Here is a 19,026-nt window from a genome sequence, read left to right as displayed (position 1 = left end):
GTAGAAAACATGGAGGGAAGGAAAATAGTAAGTGAAAAATAAGAGGAGAAAATAGAATTTTCTTTTATGGAAAGTAGGAAGAAAATAACTTTGTATCATTAATTGTGTAGAAGCAGTGAAGAGAAATTAAAAAAAAGATATGAAGAGATAAAAAAAAGAAATTATTTTTTTTTATTATTTAAATATTTTATTTAAATAAGAGGTATTTTTTTTTCAAAGAATTACTTTTTATTATTTTATGATTATATAATTTTAAGAGCATATAAGTAATTTTAATATAAAAAAATATTTAATTCTCTTAATTTCACTCAACATTAGAAGAAATATTTTAAGATAATGATGAGAAATAGAGAAATGTAACTTTCTTTCATTTCCGTCCTCTGTTTACTATAAAAATAAGTAGGGAACTTTTTTCTTTCCCTTTTCCTTTCGTCCGTCTAAACAAAGGGCAAGGGAGAAAGAAAAATAAATACCACACTTTCATTCCCAAACAGAGACTTATTTTCTTCATTGTTTACAAAAATTGAACAAATTTGAAATTTCTGCAATGTTCACCTGACATCAAGAATCATTTCCAGGCCCACTCATCAAAACGTCAGAATCAGATTCATGTAAACAAATCAATCCATAAAATCATTGGAATTTAGTCAACAAAATCGAATGGCGTCGGCAAAGCCACCAACACTCGCACCACTATTTCTCGCCCGCCCAGGAGCCACCACTAGATTTCCCATATCTCACGCGAACGTTAGAGGAAAATGGATCAATTCCCACATCGACAAGAATGCTAATCGTCGTTCTAGACTCTCCATTCTCGCTCATAATCGCTCTTATTCTCTGTGTTCTTCTCTTTCGGTTTGCCCTAGTTCTCTTATTTCTTGTCCTTCTCTTTGCTCTCTGTTCCAATCTCGTTTTCCTCATCTCCGATCTCCTTTGTCCTCCATGACCAATCCTCCACGAGCCAATTCTGACCCACCTCAGTCTACTTCCTCCACAAAAACGGTATGTTGCTCTTGAGTGTTATGAATTTAATGGGAAGTGGTTATAAGTGGAAAAGAAGTTGCTTTCAGTGATGGATTTTGATTGCTTTATTTAGTTGCTTAGTTGCATGGGAAAAATATGTTTTTTTTTTGTTCAATCAATTTCTTTAGTGTTGCTTGGTCATTTTGGTGTTATGGGTTCTTGGTCTTGGATGTGTAGGTGAGGGCCGTGATCAAGGGGAGGGTGCAAGGAGTGTTCTATAGGAACTGGACAGTCGAGAATGCCACCCAGTTGGGGTTGAAAGGTTGGGTTAGGAACAGGAGGGATGGTTCCGTGGAAGCACTCTTCTCTGGGGATTCTGATAAGGTGCAGGAGATGGAGCAGAGATGCCGTCGTGGTCCACCTGATGCTATAGTTACTGGCTTCCAGATGTTTCCTTGCGATGATGACCCAGGAACTGGGTTCCAGCGCAAACCAACGGTTTGATCCATGCATATGAATATGCTTAAAAAGTGGATTCCTATTTTAGTATGTACGCATCTCTCCCTGCATGAATTTTATTTCTAAACCGTTTTTGGGAAATTAGGAGGATATACATGTTATTGCTGTAGCTCTGACTGTTGAATCACTGATCAACTTATTTAATGATATGATAAAGAAATATTTTTTGAATTTATGTGTATTCAATTCTTTTAATATCTAATTTGCTTTCCAATGTTTTATGTTGTATGACTGTATGGTTTGGCATTTCAATGAGTAGAAAATAATGTTCTTGTCTAAGCCAGTACTTCAACACAAACTAATCTTATATATCTTAATGAAATCTGTCGACATTCTGGTGGACAATTATTAGGGGAAAGGAGATGCTTATCACATTTGGACTTCCAATCAATTTTTGAATTGTCTGGTATTGCTATGCATTAGGAATTTAGGATGTGGTGCTAAAGCAAGTATCATTCACATTTCAAAATAGCATAATTTGTGCATTATATTTGCTAGCCAAGATTAAACTTTTATATTTCTTAAGATTAAGATCATCTAGGCATGTGTTTGTCCATGGAAAGGAAGAGAAGGAAGGCCAAAGGCAGATGATATTTAGTAATGGCATTGGGTTGGGGTTTGCCATTCCCATCTCATCTCTGTCCTATGAACAAATTGAATTGGGGTGGTTATCTCATTTTGTTTCTTTCATAATTTTATAAATTATCAAAAATTATATTTTTATTTGACCATGAACTATCTAGCTAAAGGAGAAATATTGAGAGTGACACATTGGAGTGTCATTAATCACAATTTACTTATTCACATGCCCACCTTTACTTCTTTAGGATTTTCACCATGTGTGCTCAAATTCCACTTTCCATGGTGAAATCATGCAAGCAAAACTTTTGAACTAAGCTTATTAAGTTTTAAGATGAAGAGATTTTGAGGCTAGTTAGGGTAATGATTTATTACATCCAAGTTCGAATTATGTTTCCACTCCCTCTATGAGTGGTGTTGATGATTATGATGATTTGGTTTCATCATCTGAGAAGCTGCTAGCAGATGTTTAGGCGGTGTATTTTACAGGTTCATGCAATGTAAAAGTTTCTTTATTGGAGCAGATTATTGAGTGCATGTAGGGTTTGTAAAGCTGCTGGTGCTGGCTGAGGGTGAAATGGGTTTGGGCAAGTGAAAGTGATTTCTGTCCCTTGTGGGTAAATTGAGCTTCAGATATGGTTATTTGAAACTGGAAAAGGAAAATGGCAATGGTCACTAAATGCAATTCCACTACGTGTCTAAGCTTCCTGAGCTTAAATTTTGTACTTAACTGGTATATAAAATGAAATCTAGTGTGATGTAACTGTTGGGTACTGTTTTTGTATGCAGTGGCATAGTTGTGATGCTAATTTTTGTCATCATTTGCTGTAGTTGTTCTTTTCTTCCCATCGCAGATGCTTGTAAAGGCATGTTCTTTATGACAGCTCAGAACGTTGAGTTATTCACTGCATGAGTTGTTGCAGATGAATTTCATCATATGGCTATAGATAAGATGAGTGTTTTCTTTCTTGAGAGTAAAACTTCCTCAGTCCCTTCCTTTAGTGAAGATGGTAGTTTCGTAGTAGTCGTGCTTAAGGAGATTTATCATTTCTCTCTTCCATCTTTGTTTTAATCTGTGGTTCGTGTGATTATGATCTAAAGCGTGGGTTCAGAATTTCTCAACTTGGGTTTCTTCATCCCTTGCTGGGGGTTTTGGCTTTCAATGTGAGGATGTTAGATTTAGCCATAAATGAGCTTTTTCAACGAACTGATTCTCTGTCATGGGACAAGGTAACGTTAGAATTAAATGCAGACGATCAAGCTGCTGAAACGGTTTCTAGTACCATATTGGTTGGGTGAATTATTGCAGTCAAGCAATATCAGGTAACTCATGTTAAAAATGTTTTGTGTTATGGAAAGTCAATCACTATATCATTTCTCTGTATATTCTGTATTCTGTATTCCTATTTAGGATTTCTTATTTAGAATTACTTTCTAATTAGTAGAACATAATTATAGGAATCAATTGTATATATATACCCATGGACAGATTAATTGAAATTAAGGAGAATCATCTCTTTCTATATGGTATCAGAGCAGGTCATCTATCTAGGGTGATTATTTGTTCTCACCACCCAGCTCAGGAGAGACCTTGGCCGCCGACCGGCCGTTTGGACTCCGATCAATATTGCCGGTGTCGACTCAACCCCCTCATTCCACCACTGTGTGCTGTTGCCTGATCCAGTACACCATTAAAGGACTTCTGAGGTTTGGCTCTCAGATCCTATTTCGGTATTTGCTTGATTTGTGATTTTGGGTTATTTTGTTGCTGTAAGCACTTTGGATTAGCGTTTCGGTTAGTTTTCTTTGTCTGAACAAATGGCAGACAATAAGAATGTTATTTCTGATGTGATTTCGCTGATGACTAAGATCACGGAACACAAACTTAATTGTTCGAATTACCTGGAGTGGAGTAAGACTCTTAGGGTCTATTTGCGTAGCATTGATAAGGATGATCACCTTACTAAAGATCCACCTACTGATGATACACGACAAACTTGGCTAAGGGAGGATGCTTGGTTGTTTTTGCAGTTTCGGAACTCGATTCACAGTGAGGTAGTTTAATTAATCGCTGTGAATTTGTTAAAGAATTGATGGATTATTTAGATTTTCTGTATTCTGGTAAAGGGAATATCTCCTGTATTTATAATGTTTGTAAGGCATTCTACCGTGCTGAGAAAGAGGATAAGTCTCTCACGGCTTATTTTATGGATTTTAAACGGGTATATGAGGAACTTAATGTATTGTTGCCTTTTAGTCCTGATGTGAAAGTTCAGCAGGTCCAACGGGAGCAACTAGCTGTTATGAGTTTTCTTGCAGGCCTTCCTTCAGAGTATGAGATTGCTAAATCTCAGATTCTCTCCAGTTTTGAGATTTCCTCTTTGCATGAAATGTTCACTCGGGTCCTTCGTACAGAGAGTACCCAATCTTCACAGCCTGCCAGTAGTGCTCTTATTAGCCGTAATCCAAATGGACAACAGGGTAATAGAAAAGGAAGTAGAGGAGGAATTACAGGCAACAAAAGTAATCAGCATAATGAAGAGGCTAGTTCTAATAAGGATTCAAGAGGAGTCATTTGTTATTATTGCCATGAGCCTGGCCATACAAAATATAATTGTCCGCAACTTCAGAGAAAAAATCAGCGATCACAGATGGCAAATATGGCAGCAGAGGATTTTACAGTATCTCCCTCTGAGAAAACTGTTTTGGTATCTGCAGAGGATTTTGCACAGTTTTTCCAGTATCAGGCATCTCTAAAGCCTACCAGTTCCTCTGTCACTGCGATCGCTGAGTCAGGTAAATCCACTACATGCTTTGTGTCTTCCTCATCCAAATGGGTTATTGATTCTGGTGCGACAAATCTCACTTCCTCTATTGTTACTTTAGCTGATGGTTCTACTTCTTGTGTCATGAGTTTTGGAACTGTGAACCCGACTTCGTCAATTTCTTTGTTATCTGTTTTGTGTCTAACAAAATTCTCTTTTAATCTATTTTCTGTTAGTAAACTTACAAGTACCTTTAATTGTTCTGTTTTCTTTTTTCCTGACCAGTGTTTGTTTCAGGATCTTACGATGAAGCAGATTATTGGTAGAGGATGTGAGTCAGGTTAGGGGTGGCCACAGTTCAGGAACCGCCAGTTTAGGTTTAATGAAATCATGAACCTGAGCCAAACCGCCAGGGGACGGTTTAGAAGACGGTTACTGAATCGCCGGTTCCGATTTGAGCCTCGGTTTAAAACGGTTTAAAGGGCTGTTCAAAAAAGAACGGTTTAAGACAGTTTGGAGGATGATTTGGAAGTGGTTTAGGGATGGTTTAAAGGTAGATTAGACAAAAAAAATTAGAGAAAAATTTTATTGATTCAAAATTTAAGTTATATTTGTAAAAATATTTTAATTTTTCTTAGAAATCTTTCAATCAAAATAAAATAAGAAAAAAAAAGAAAGAAAATAATTTATCTTTAAGAAAAATTTAATAAATAAAGACTTGAACCTGATTAAAAAACTAGAGATGAAATTAATTTTTTTTTAAAGAAATTAGCAAAAAGTGTATGAACTTAATTTTGCCTAAATATTCCCTTAGGATTTAGAGGAATAAAAATTTGTAGTTCTATTACTTGCCTTTTTTAAAAAATTATATAATAATTGATAATTAAAAAGTATAAAAGAGAAAAAAATTAAAATAGAGGGTATTGGAAATTTTATTGAGGATTTAAAGTAATAACAAAGTAATTGAAATAGTATTGAAAATTTCAGTAAGTATATAAAATAATAAAGTAAAAAAATTGAGAGAGTATTAAAAATTAAAATGAGTGTGGAAAATAATTATTTAGAGAATTTGAGAAAAATTGAAAAAATATTAACAATTGAAGAAAATGCAGAGAATAATTGTGTTGAGAATTAATAATATATATATATATATATATATATATATAAATGAATTATGAGTGAGGTAACATATTTATTGAATTTTTTTATATTTAAATCGCTGGTTGAATTCGGTTTGAAATCGTCGGTTCAATTCGGTTCAGAACTGCCAATTCACGGTTCTTAAAAAATATGAACCTGAACCAAACTGCAGAAGGATGGTTTCGGTCTAGTTTGAAGCCGGTTCCGGTTTTGACCGGTTTTGGTCCGGTTTTGACCGAACCGGTTCCGATTCGGCTCCGGTTCAAAATCGGACTGTGGCCACCCCTAAGTCAGGTGGTCTCTACATTTTGAAAAATCATGTACCGCGGTTTCTTGTTTGCTTCAGTACCTTAACACCTCTTGAAGCTCATTGTAGATTGGGCCATCCTTCTTTGTCTACCATGAAGAAGTTGTGTCCTCAGTTTCAGTCTTTATCAGTACTAGAATGTGAGTCGTGTCAGTTTACAAAACATCATTGTTTACCTTCTGTGTCTAGAATCAATAAATGGGCTTCATCCCCTTTTGAGTTAGTTCATCCTGATGTTTGGGGTCTTTGTTCTGTTACTTCTAAAACTGAATTTCGTTATTTTGTTACTTTTATTAATGATTACTCTCGTGTTACCCGGTTATATTTAATGAAGAATTGTTCTGAGTTGTTTTTTATCTTTTGTGCCTTTTGTAATGAAATCAAAACTCAATTTAATATTTCTGTGTGCATATTAAGAAATGACAATGCCAAAGAATAATTTTCAGCACAGTTTCAGTCTTATATGACACAAAATGGCATTCTTTATCAGTTTTCCTGTGTGGATACCCTATCCTAAAATAGTGTGGACGATAGAAAAAATCGGTATCTTCTTGAGGTAACTCGTGCTCTTCTTTTTCAGGTGAAAGTTCCTAAACACTTTTGGGCGGATGCAGTTTCTACGCCATGGCTTTTTATCAATCGTATGCCGTCTTCTGTCTTTAATGGGGATATTCCTTGTACTGCTTTGTTTCCTACAAAATCTTTATTCCCTGTTGAACCCCGTATTTTTTGTTGTACCTGTTTTGTGCGTGATGTTCGTCCACAGGTTACTAAATTAGATCCAAAGTCTCTCAAATATGTCTTCCTTGGGTACTCTCAGCTCCAAAAAGGGTACCGTTGTTTCTATCCTACTCTTAATCGTTATCTTGTTTCTGCAGATGTCACATTTTTTGAGTCCATTCCATTTTTTCCTCAATCATCTGTGTATGAGAGTCAGGGGGAGGAGGATAATCTCTTAATATATACTGTCCAACCAATGTCTAGTCCTCTTTCACAGCTTGTTCCTTTTGTCTATAGACTTACTCGACCTCCCGTTGTTCATATTTATTCCAGGAGATTGGAGATTCCTGACTCAGATCCTCTACCAGCTACTTCGTTAGGAGATCCTGTACCTCATACTGATCATGATTCTGATATAGACTTACCCATTGCTCTTCGTAAAGGTAAACATTCATGTACTTACCCTATCTCTTCTTTTGTTTCTTATAATGAATTTTTTTCTTGTTCTCGACGTTTTGTTACTTCTTTAGACTCTGTTCCTATGCCTAATACTGCTGGTGAGGCACTGTCTTATCCTTGCTGGTGTGCTGCTATGAAAGAGGAAATGAAGGCTTTAGATGCTAATGGTATATGGGAACTGTTGCCTTTGCTCATTGGTAAGAAAGTTATTGGTTGCAAATGGGTATTTACAGTAAAGGTAAATCTTGATGGTTCTGTGGCTAGGTTAAAAGCACGCCTTGTGGGAAAAGGATATGCTCAGACATATGGGGTTGATTACTTTGACACTTTTTCTTCTGTAACTAAACTTACTTCTTTTCGCTTGTTTATCTCTTTAGCAGCTACATATGATTGGCCCCTACACCAATTGGATATCAAGAATACTTTCCTTCGTGGTGATCTTCAGGAGGAGGTGTATATGGAGCAACCACCTGAGTTTGTTGCCCAGGTTGAGTTGAGTAAAGTTTGTAGGCTTCGGAAGTCTCTTTATGGCTTGAAACAAAGTCCTAGGGCCTGGTTTGGGAGATTCAGTGAAGCAGTATAGGAATTTGGTATGCAAAAGAGTAAGTTTGATCACTTAGTATTTTATAGGCAATATGAGGTTGGTCTAATTCTCCTGGTAGTCTATGTGGATGACATTGTCATCATTGGGAGTGACTTTGCAGGTATTTCATCTCTTAAAACCTTCCTCTAAACCCAGTTTCAGACCAAAGATTTGAGATTGTTAAAATATTTCTTGGCTATTGAAGTTATGAGAAGTAAGAAGGGTATTTTTTTGTCTCAAAGAAAATATGTCATCGATCTATTGACAGAGACAGGAAAATTAGGTGCTAAGCCTTGTAGTGCACCAATGGCTCCAAATTTACAACTGTTAGCAGGGGATAGTGAGTTGTTTGAAGATCCAGAGAGATATGGGAGATTGGTAGGAAAATTAAACTGCCTTATAGTCACTCGTCCTGACATTGCTTATGCCGTTAGTGTGGTAAGTCAGTTTATGTCTTCCTCAATTGTTGCTTATTGGGAAGCCTTGGGACAAATCTTGTGTTATCTGAAGGGCGCTCCAAGAAGAGGTTCGTTATATGGTAATCATGGGCATTTGAATGTTGAGTGTTTTTCAGATGCCGATTGGGCTGGATCTAAGATTGACAGGAGGTCAACTAATGGATATTGCGTTTTTGTTAGAGGAAATTTGGTGTCTTGGAGAAGCAAGAAGCAGAGTGTAGTTTCTAGATTTAGTGCTGAATTCGAATACAAAGCCATGGCACAATCAGTATGTGAGGTAATGTGGATACTTCAATTACTAGATGAGACAGGTTTTAAGACCTCCCTGCCTGCAAAATTGTGGTGTGATAATCAAGCTGCTCTCCATATTGCTTCTAATCCGGTGTTTCATTAGCGGACCAAACATATTGAGATTGATTGTCGCTTTGTTCTTGAAAAGATTCAACAACAGATCATCTCAACAGGACACATCAAAACTGGAGAGCAGTTAGGAGATATTTTTACAAAAGCTCTGAATGGAGTTAGGATTGACTACATTTGTAACAAGTTGGGCATGATTAACATCTATGCTCCAACTTGAGGGGGAGATGGAAAGTCAATCACTACAGTATTTCTCTGTATATTCTGTATTCTGTATTCCTATTTAGGATTTCTTATTTAGGATTTCTTCATAATTAGTAGAACATAATTACAGGAATCAATTGTATATATATACACCCATGTACAGATTAATTGAAATTAAGGATAATCATCTCTTTCTACATGGTATCAGAGCCATATCCACAACCAAAAATACTTTTCTATTTACTTTCAAATATGAAAGGGATAAAATAAGAGTCCTTGAAGGTGTTCCATGGCTGATTAGTAATCAACTTTTAGTTCTTAAGCAGTGGTCTCCTCATTTAAAAATTGAAGAAGTTGATTTCTCTTCATGCCCTTTTTGGGTTCAAATTCATGGCTTGTCTTTGAATCAAATGACAAGACAAAATGTTTCCCAAGTATCAAAAATGTTTAATGGTTTCTTGGATCCGGATTTTGCCGAGGATCAAGATGTATCAATAGGCCCTTGTATGCGGATTAAAGTGGAGATTGCTGTTGATAAGCCACTGATTGAAAGTTTCACAAACAAGAAGAGGGATGGGTCAGTAGAAAGGTTTGGATTGAGGTATGAGAGGCTTCCTGATGTTTGTTATATGTGTGGGCTTTTAGGCGATCAGATTCAGACATGTCCCAACATTGCGAAAGTGGTTGCTCCGGAAAATAGAGGGAAAAGACAAGAACATGGTCATTGGATGAGAGCTGAGATTTGGACCACTAAAAAACGCCAGTCTTTGGGAGGGGAGTCTTCTTCAACAAATCGAAATGAACTGGTTAATCAATCTGCAATTTTGGTAGTAGCGACGCGTGCTTCTCAAACTCCACTACACCAATCCTAAGACTTAGTTCCATGTGAAACACCCCAAAGCCATGCCATGTCAGTATTTGGAACTATTATGCTTCAAAGCCAGTATCCTAGCTGCTTCATCTGACAACTTTACATCTCCATCCCTTACCCAGCAATCATCACAACCTTCTTTTACCATACCAAATCCATCCTTTCCCCATGCTATTACCCTAGAAAGGATTGGAACCACAAGTAAAATCACCCTGGCACAATCAAATCAATCCTTACACACGAGTGATACCTTCTCCTCTGACAAATCCATAGCCCAACTTCCTTCTCTGAAAAGAAAACCATACCCATCTTTGTTCTCTGTTTCCAAGAAAGTGAAGGATGCTTTTGTAGATTGTTCTCTTTTTCCACAATGTGAATCATGGTCTGCTATTGGGAATTTGTCCAGATTATCCTGAGCTGAAATAATAGGAAAACCCATACATCTCCTGGCTAGTAACCCAATTATTTCTCTGGATAGTTTGGATGTATATGAGCCCAATCCATCTAGTGACCCAGCACTAGCTATCAATGTTTTGGCAAGCCAGCCCAAAGAACATCCTCTAGTTTCAAATTCTTCAAAGCCATCAAACACCATAAACCTAAGCTGAAACATTTAGCTCGACGAATCTCTCTCCTGAGCTCTATCAAAGTGACTGACTTTATCAGGTAGGTGGTTGGCCAAAAGCCACCATGGCGGCCATGATTATCTTAGGATGGAATTGTCAAGGGGCCGGGCAACTCCTGACGATGCAAACTCTCAGAGAGCTCATCCCTGTCAATAAACCCGGATTATGTTTTTGTCAGAAACAAAGAAAAAGAAGATGTACTTAGAAAGATGGCGTATTCGGTTGGGTTTTGTCAAATCTTGGTATATTGAACTGGAAGGAAAATCTGATAGCTTAGCTTTATGGTGGAATGATGGTTTTCAAATTCAGATTCTGCAGGTAACAAAGCGTTGGATTGATGTGGTCATTACCTATAATGTTCAGTGGCATGCCACTTTTGTCTATGGGGATCTAGAGGCAAACAATCGGATTGCGTTTATTAATGCATTAAAGAAGCTGAATTTCAAAGATGGGAGGCCATGGATGCTAATGGGAGATTTCAATATTTGTAATTCAACTCTGGATAAATGAGGAAGAAGGAGAATTAACAATCAAATAGAAGGTTTACTAACTCTTTTCTGGATGATGAAGAGCTTGGGGAAATTGATTTCAAAGGTCCAAGGTTTACTAGGTCCAACAAGCAACAAGGGCGAGCATGTATTTTGGAGAGACTTGATAAAGTGGTAGTTCACCTGAATGGAGAGTTCTATTCCCGTTTTGCCGATTGATTCATGAAAAAATGGTTGCTTTAGATCATAGGCCTCTTTTATTGATGCTTCATCTCAAATCTAAGAGGCTTGAATTCTTTGACTTACGATGGACCACCTTTACTCCTTGTGAGGATATTGTTACAAATATTTGGTCATCACAAGAGTCATTTGCCCATTTATTGTCTAAACTTGATCAATGCAGGGAAGTCTTGAGCAGTTGGAGCAAGAGGAAATTTGGTAACTCTAGGAAAAATATTGCTGATCTGTCAAGGAAATTGGATAGATTACAATCTTCTCCAAGAATCCTTGCATTGCCAGATGAAATTGATCAAACTGAAAACCAGTTGAAAAGGCATTGGCAGTTCGAAGAGATGTACTAGTTTCAAAAGTCTCGAGTGAATTGGCTATTATATGGGGATAAAAATACCTGTTTTTTCCATTCAACAGCCACAAAAAGGAGACAACGAATCAAATTATTAAAATTAAGAATGGTGCTAGGACTTGGCTCCATCAGGATGAAGAGATAAAAAAGAGGCTCTTTCTTACTTTTTGAAGTTGTTCCAGGCAGATCAGGAGATCAAGGAAGTGGTTTTCAATCTTGGGGCTCACAAAGCTCTTGGACCGGATGGATTTCAAGGAATATTTTTTTAGAAGTTTTAGGCAGTGATCAAACAAGATGTGATTAAATTGGTGAGGGATTTTTTCAATTCTAGTATTCTTCCCCCCAATATTAATTCTACTCGTATTGCTTTAATCCCTAAAAATGGTAATCCTCTGAGTTTTGTGGATTTTCGTCCTATTAGCTTGTGCAATTTTGCGTATAAGATAATCTCAAAGGCTCTTGCTAATGAAACCATGGCTTTAGGATATTATTTCCCCACTGCAATCTGCATTTGTCCCTAATCGATGTGTCTAAGATAACATCCTTATAGTCCATGAAGCTTTCCATGCATTGAAGAAGAAAAAGGGTAAGCAGGGAGCAATGGCTATTAAGTTAGACTTTCATAAGGCGTATGACAGTGTAAACTGGGACTTCTTGGTTTTGGTGATGAAGGAAATGGGCTTCCGTGATAAGTGGTTGGGGTGGATAAAGCAATGCATCACTACTGTTCAATACGCTGTTTTAGTAATGGGGATTGGTCAAGCTTTTTTCAACCATCAAGAGGGATTAGACAAGGGGATCCAATTTCATCCTATCTCTTTTTGATGGTTTTAGATGTCCTTTCTAGAATTATTAAGTATGCTTTGAATAGCAATCAAATTCGGGGTTTTAAAATTAATAGGCACTGCCCTACTTTAACACATTTCCTTTTTGCTAATGATTCTATCCTATTTGGTCAGGCATCTATGGATGAAGCAGCTCATATTAAGTCTATGTTGGAATCTTTCAGTTTGTCTTCAGGCCAGAAAATTAATCCTCATAAGTTAGACATCACTTTCAGCAGTAACTCTCCTACCCGCATACGAAGGGAGATAGAAAATTTGTTCCAAATCCCAAACTCAGGATCTTTGTCCAAGTACCTTGGATTGCCAGTTGAATGGGGTCGTTCTAAGAAGCAAGCTCTATCTTTCTTAAAAGGTAGAGTTTTCAAAAAGCTTAAGGGTTGAATAATCTTTTTTTATTTTATTTTTTTTATCTCTTGCTGGGAAAGAAGTCCTTCTCAAAGCAGTTGTGCAAGCGATTCCTTCCTTTGTAATGTCAGTTTTTAAGCTTCCAGTTGGATTGATCGGGGAATTGCATCAGATGGTAGCAAAATTTTGGTGGCGCAATTCATTGGATAGAGGGACTATTCACGGGTTAAGTTGGAATAAACTTTCCTGGAACAAGCGTGAAGGAGGGATGGGCTTCAAAGATCTCAGCTTGTTTAATTTAGTTCTCCTAGCAAAACAGGCTTGGAGAATTATAAAGAATTCCCAAGCTCTGTGGGTGCAAATATTGAAAGGAATTTTTTTTCCTTATTCTGATTTTCTTGATGCTCAGAGAGGCTATCATCCCTCCTGGGGCTGGAACAATGTGTTGGATGGGCAGGACGCACTGAAAAATGGTTTGAGATGGAACATTACGGGACGTGCTTTTATTAATGCTTGGAATGATCCGTGGATTCCAACTTTACGTAATTTTAAAATTAACAATTTGCACCCCTATGATAGTCCTATAATTTATGTGGCAGACCTCATCAATGGGGCGTCTAAGAAATGGGATCCATGCATATTAAGAGATTCTTTCACAATGGAGGAATGTGAGGAAATTATGAAGATTCTGTTGGGGAACTCTGCCCCAAAGCTAAGTATAATTTGGCACTTTACAAATCACGGGGAGCCTACTGGAAAGTCTCTGTATTTTATGTTGAAGAAATGGTAGGTTTCATCTTTCTCAAATTTTTCTCCAGTGACATCAAGGAGGCCCCTACTGCAGTTTTGGAAGAGCATTTGGTCTCTAGATCTCCCTTGTAAGGTCTGCACCTTTTTATGGAGAGCTAGTAGTGAATCATTAGCCACTAGAGCCAATTTGTTTAAAAGAAAATGTGTGGCCTCCCCTGCTTATCCTTTGTGTAATTATCATGAGAAAACTTTGGAGTATCTTTTGTTTTTTTGTTCTCATGCGAAAGCAACATGGTTTGGATCTAGATTGGGTTTTTCTCCTAATGAGATTGGCTTTTCTACTTTTGGTGATTGGTGGCAACGATTGCAAGAAGTATTGAATTCTAGTGATAGATATGTTCTTTGCTTAGCTGGTTTAATTTGTTGGAACATTTGGAAAATGCGAAATGCTGCTATTTTTAATTATTCTCCACCGAATCCAGTTTTGACTATCCGTAAAGCCCAGAATGCTGTTGAAGAGGTGCGATCATTGGTTACTCCGCAACATCATTCTCAGCTGTCAAGTAATGCTTCCCCAGCTCCTTTGCAGGTTAGATGGATTGCTTCTAATCTGGGTTCTGTAAAAGTTAATGTCAATGCATCTTTTAAGAGTGACAATTCAATGGCTGGGTATGGGATTATTGTGCGCAATGCAGAGGGTAGTATGATAGATGGATGTGCTGCTACGTTTACTGCTCTCTCCCCTTTGGGTATCGAAGGTGTAGCGTTAAGAGAGGCTGTCCTTTTTGTTATCAACAGAGGCTACTCATCAGTAATTCTGGAGTCAGACTCTCAGCTTCTTATTAAGTTGCTGTCAGATATGTCCCTTCCCATTCCATGGGAGATCCAAGCTGTTATGCATGACCTTCGTGTAATGTTGGATTCCTATCCTTTGTTTTCAGTTTGTTATGTCCTTAGAGATGCTAATAGTTGTGCTAATTGGTTGGCATTACTGTTAGAGTTGGCTCCCTGCTTCAGGGTTGGAGTTCTAATCCCTCTCAGCAGTTAGCTGCTCTTTTACAGCAGGATAGGTTATAATCTTTCCTTCATGAATATCAGTATTCTCTTCTTCTCTTGATAAAAAACAAAAATGTGGGTGATAGAATGATGTACTCTTATGATCCATGGCCTGAACACAGAAGGCATCTTGTCCTACATTTTTAGTTCATAGTATTATTTGTTGTTACTGAACCTTTATTTTACTGGGCATGTTGTACACATTTTGGCTGTTCTCGCTAAGTGGGTTGAAGGTGAGATGACAAATGCTCATTATAGGTGATGTGGAAAAAAAGGAACAAGGGTAAAGAAAAGGAGCAAATCCTTCGGGAAAAAGAACTAATTCTCAAATTGTATTGTTCTTGATTAATCATAGTCCAAAGCTACTGAATAATAGAAAAATTAGCTCTATTTATAGATCTTACAACTCTAATTAAATTAGGATTAGGAAGCCCTAATTTATATCTAATTAAGAATACTAAACCAATTAAACTCCCTAAATAAAATAATCCTTAAATATAATAATAATATTAATAGACTTCCTAAATAAGTGAAATACTAATTTCCTTATTTTACATTAAGATCTTCATCTTCCCATATTGCATAAATAGGGCATTAGCAAGTGGATAGTTGTTTGTCTATTTACAGTTTCAGCATATTTAGCTTCTGGACTTCAAATGAAGTATGTGGTGTGACCTTGACATATTTTAGTTGATGAGCAAGTTCTTATTTCCTTGCTACTTTTCTAGAGAGACCTTCTTTAGCTTCTCCTCCTTCATTTCTTACCATCAAGCCCCTTATTGAAAGCTAGCTTAACACCCCGATGTGCTATTGCTAGTTGTTCTTTTGTCATTTCGAGTTTCCACTTATATTTATGTTTTCTTGGGATTTTTATATACATATATATTGTAGAATCGTGCTTTCTCTAATAGTGCAATGATCATTAGTCCAAATATTGGGTGGTGTATTTTCATGCAGTTTCTTGGTTCCTTGATGACAAATAGCAGAATTAATTAGTTTTATCTTCCAATAAGAGAAGTATAAAATTCTCTTAATTGAGTGTTCTCTCTCTCTCTCTCTCTCTCTCTCTCTCTCTCTCTTTTTAAATCACCATTGTGTTAGCCATGGCCCAGGGCTAGTCCAGCAATTAGTAAATGGATGGCATATTTGCTTGTTTAGATTAGGATGTGTAAAATGGCTGGAAGAAGTGCACATGTTTATCATAGGTATTTTTTTGGTCTTACTTGCATAAAGTGTGAAGTAGACCCCATTAGTGCAGCTGTCATAATACAGGATATCAAAGATTCAAATAAACTCAACCAATAAAGGGAAAGCAATTGAAGTGAAGATTCTTGAACCTTCACATGCAATGGCACCACTGTCCATCACTATTTCCAGAATTTTGATACCATCTACTTGTTATGTATTTCTTATTTTGTAAAAAAAAAAAATTAAACATTCTGCAAGTCAATCAAAATGGGTAAGGTTAAAAATATTTATGGAGTGAGGAAGGGAAGTGTTAGAATGATGAGATTCATTATGGGAAAGTTGCAAACTGGTCTCTTACCATCTTTTAGTGGATGAGAGAAGGTCACTTTGTGGTGGTTGCAACAGAAGGTTGGGAACCAAAAAGGTGTCATAGTTGAATTGGATTTTCTTAATAATCCTGAGTTCTTGAGGTAAAGCAAGCTGAGGAAGAATTTGGATTCCCATAAAGATGCTCTTGCAATTCCTTGTCAACTGGATGAGTCGCAGAGCGTCCTCGGATTAAGAAGCTTTGGTGGTTTCTAGGTATCTTTGATGTTCTTTTCATTTTATTCCAAGTTTCTCCTGCTGCTTCTTTTCTTATGGTTTATGAACGTTTTGGTAGTTTCAATTCTATGAATTTGGTTTTATTTGTACATAATTTATTAGCTTTAGTAAGATAATATGCAATATCATTAGCTTTAGACTTAATTATAACTTCAGTAGCTTAAACTCAGTAATCATTACTATGTAGAAATTTCTTCCAAGCAAATTAAGATGTGGCTTGCTAGTTCATTCTCATTGAAAGAAGCCAATGAATTTGAAGTAGCTATGTAGGGTGAGTGTATTTTGCTTATAGCGGTGTTTCTTAATTTTCATATTAATTACCAGGTTGAGAAACAAGTAGCTAAGACTTTGTGCTCTTGGATTGGCTTGCAAATCCCCTCAAGACTGGGCTCCATCTTTTGCCTTCTGAGGTCTCTTTGCATGAATGTGAAGATCTGTTAAACTTGAGATCAATCACACCAGCTTTTTTATTATATAAAGAAATAACAGGAATAAGTAATAAACTTTAATAAACTTTGATTCAGTCTATAATAATTATTTAAATAATATATAAAAATAATTATTTAAATAGTTATGTCACTGAAGTAATTTAATGTCTAGCTAGTGTTGCTAACAATGATGTGGTTAGCAGTTAAATTTTTATGATTAAATATTTAATGTATGTCTCATATTATAAAAAATAAAATTATAAAAATATTTCTCTTTTCTTTAAAAAATAAAAATATAATGATATTCTGAATATTAAAACAATTTATTTAGAGTTTAGAAAGGATAGTCTACAACTTAATGAAACAATAATTAACTATATTCCTCTTTTTTTTTTTTAAAGTTTAGCTATTTAATTTTTTTTGAATATATAACTAATAATAGGAAAAAAGTTTTTGCACATTTTTCTTCTTTTATAAAATTTAATCAATTAATGGTTTGTTTTTTTACAAATATATTATAAATATGTATTTCTATTTAAAAAACGTGGCTGCTAATTTTCTGTGTTTATTTTGATTTTATCGCCTAGAATGTGCAGAGAGTCTTAGAATTCTGCCTCACTTTGCCATTGATGTTAAGGTTAATAAGCAGACAAACAAGAATGTACTCTTATTCATTTTCCAAGCTTCTGTATTATTATTATTATTATTATTATTATTAAAATAACGCATAGAAAACTAATTTATAAAAAAATAAATAAAGTGATCTTTTAATATTTTCAGTCCTTTCTTTCCTCCCATACTTTCATTTCTAAAATAAAAATTCAACAAATTTGAAACTTCTGCTATGATCAACAAATTTGTTCCATTTCTCTTCTTTCTTATTGACCTTGTCTTAAACTGCTCTCTCTTACAATCTCGTTTTCCTAAACGTCGCTCTCCTTTGTCCTCTATGAACACTCCTCCTCAAGCCAATACTGACCCACCTCAGTCTACCTCCTCAACAAAAACGGTATGTGGCTCTTGAGTGCTATGAATTTAACGGAAAAGGTTTTGATTGTCTTAGTTAGTTGATTAAAGATGTTATTTTTTGTTCAATCAATTTCTTTGTTATATTACTTTGATGATTTTGGAGTAATGGGTTCTTGGTTTTTGATGTGTAGGTGAGGGCCGTGATCAAGGGGAGGGTGCAAAGAGTGTTCTATAGGAACTGGACAGTGGAGAATGCCACCCAGTTGGGGTTGAAAGGTTGGGTTAGGAATAGGAGGGATGGTTCTGTGGAAGCACTCTTCGCTGGGGATTCTGATAAGGTGCAAGAGATGGAGAAGAGGTGCCGCCGTGGTCCACCTGCTGCTAAGGTTACTGCCTTCCAAGTGTTTCCTTGCGATGATGACCCTGGAACTGTGTTCCAGCGCAAACCAACCGTTTGATGTGTGAGGGATTGTTGAGTGTTTCTAGAGTACATGCTCTTTCAGTCAAAAAAAAAAAAAAAAAAAAGAAACTATGAATTTCATACCCCTATGAAAAGTTGAATATTTGTGTCTGAAGAAACACTTTTTTTAGTACTTTTATAAACAAGAAAAAGTTAAATATTTATATTTAAAAGGATACTATTTTTTAATATTTAATTTTCACACCAATATCAGTGTGTGTTGTTTGAGCTTTTTTTGTTAGACATTTCAACGACTAGAGAATAATGTTCTTGTCTGAGCCAGTACTTCAACTCAAATTAATCCTGGATATCTTAATGAAATCCGTCGCCAAATGCTGGTGGACAATTATTTAGGAGAAAGGAGATGCTTGTCACATTTGGACTTCCAGTCAACTTTTGAATGTCTGGTGTTGCTCATGCATTAGGATACTATTCACATTCCAAAATAGCATACTTTGTGCATCATAGTTGCTAGCCCCAAAAGTTAGAACATCTAGATTTCTCAAGATCATCATGGTATGTGTTTTTCCATGGAAAGGAAGAGATAGAAGGCCAAAGGCACATGGTAGTTAAAGCTTGTTTAGTTTAACCATTGAATATAATTGAAATTGATGGTTGTTGTTGTTAGCTTGTAGTTGATCATAGCTAACATGTTAAGTGTTTGACAAAACAAGGTAATGGTATTGTACTGAGGGGAGCAAAGTTTATCATTCCCATCATCCCTACCTCGCTAACAAATTGGATTGGGGTTGGTTAT

At 36.3% G+C, this 19,026-nt stretch overlaps 2 protein-coding genes across 4 annotated transcripts; both read left to right on the top strand.

Annotated features, from left to right (window-relative positions):
* Positions 1 to 432: 432 nt before the first annotated feature.
* LOC110633667 (uncharacterized) lies at positions 433 to 18,465 on the top strand. Of its 3 annotated transcripts, none has more exons than XM_058143574.1 (3): positions 433 to 1,002; positions 1,201 to 1,513; positions 3,601 to 4,310. In XM_058143574.1, exons 1-2 carry the CDS (start codon positions 661 to 663, stop codon positions 1,465 to 1,467), a joined length of 609 nt encoding a protein of 202 aa, XP_057999557.1. In that variant the 5' UTR covers positions 433 to 660; the 3' UTR covers positions 1,468 to 1,513; positions 3,601 to 4,310. The 3 variants fall into 3 exon arrangements, with proteins under 3 accessions (XP_057999557.1, XP_057999556.1, XP_021638072.1); XM_058143573.1 differs by lacking the exon at positions 3,601 to 4,310 and adding an exon at positions 18,001 to 18,465 and having other exon boundaries at positions 434 to 1,002; XM_021782380.2 differs by lacking the exons at positions 433 to 1,002; positions 1,201 to 1,513; positions 3,601 to 4,310 and adding exons at positions 17,535 to 17,849; positions 18,001 to 18,465.
* LOC110633654 (uncharacterized) lies at positions 12,226 to 14,613 on the top strand. The gene is made up of 4 exons (XM_058144738.1): positions 12,226 to 12,369; positions 12,585 to 12,822; positions 12,896 to 13,531; positions 13,853 to 14,613. Exons 1-4 carry the CDS (start codon positions 12,226 to 12,228, stop codon positions 14,611 to 14,613), a joined length of 1,779 nt encoding a protein of 592 aa, XP_058000721.1.
* Positions 18,466 to 19,026: the final 561 nt, after the last annotated feature.

The sequence above is a fragment of the Hevea brasiliensis genome, chromosome 3 (genome assembly GCF_030052815.1).
Source record: "Hevea brasiliensis isolate MT/VB/25A 57/8 chromosome 3, ASM3005281v1, whole genome shotgun sequence".
Taxonomy (NCBI): Eukaryota; Viridiplantae; Streptophyta; class Magnoliopsida; order Malpighiales; family Euphorbiaceae; genus Hevea; species Hevea brasiliensis.
Note: the sequence above shows the minus strand (reverse complement) of the source record. Positions and strands in the feature narration are given on the sequence as shown.

Excerpts from the sequence above, each read along its gene's own strand:
- LOC110633654 (XM_058144738.1), top strand. The coding sequence starts at position 12,226 with ATGGCTATTAAGTTAGACTTTCATAAGGCGTATGACAGTGTAAACTGG. Across the intron at positions 12,370-12,584 it reads CTGTTCAATACGCTGTTTTA|GCATCTATGGATGAAGCAGC; the intron begins GTAATGGGGATT and ends CTATTTGGTCAG. Across the intron at positions 13,532-13,852 it reads GAACTCTGCCCCAAAGCTAA|CAACATGGTTTGGATCTAGA; the intron begins GTATAATTTGGC and ends CTCATGCGAAAG.
- LOC110633667 (XM_058143573.1), top strand. The coding sequence starts at position 661 with ATGGCGTCGGCAAAGCCACCAACACTCGCACCACTATTTCTCGCCCGC. Across the intron at positions 1,003-1,200 it reads CTACTTCCTCCACAAAAACG|GTGAGGGCCGTGATCAAGGG; the intron begins GTATGTTGCTCT and ends TTGGATGTGTAG.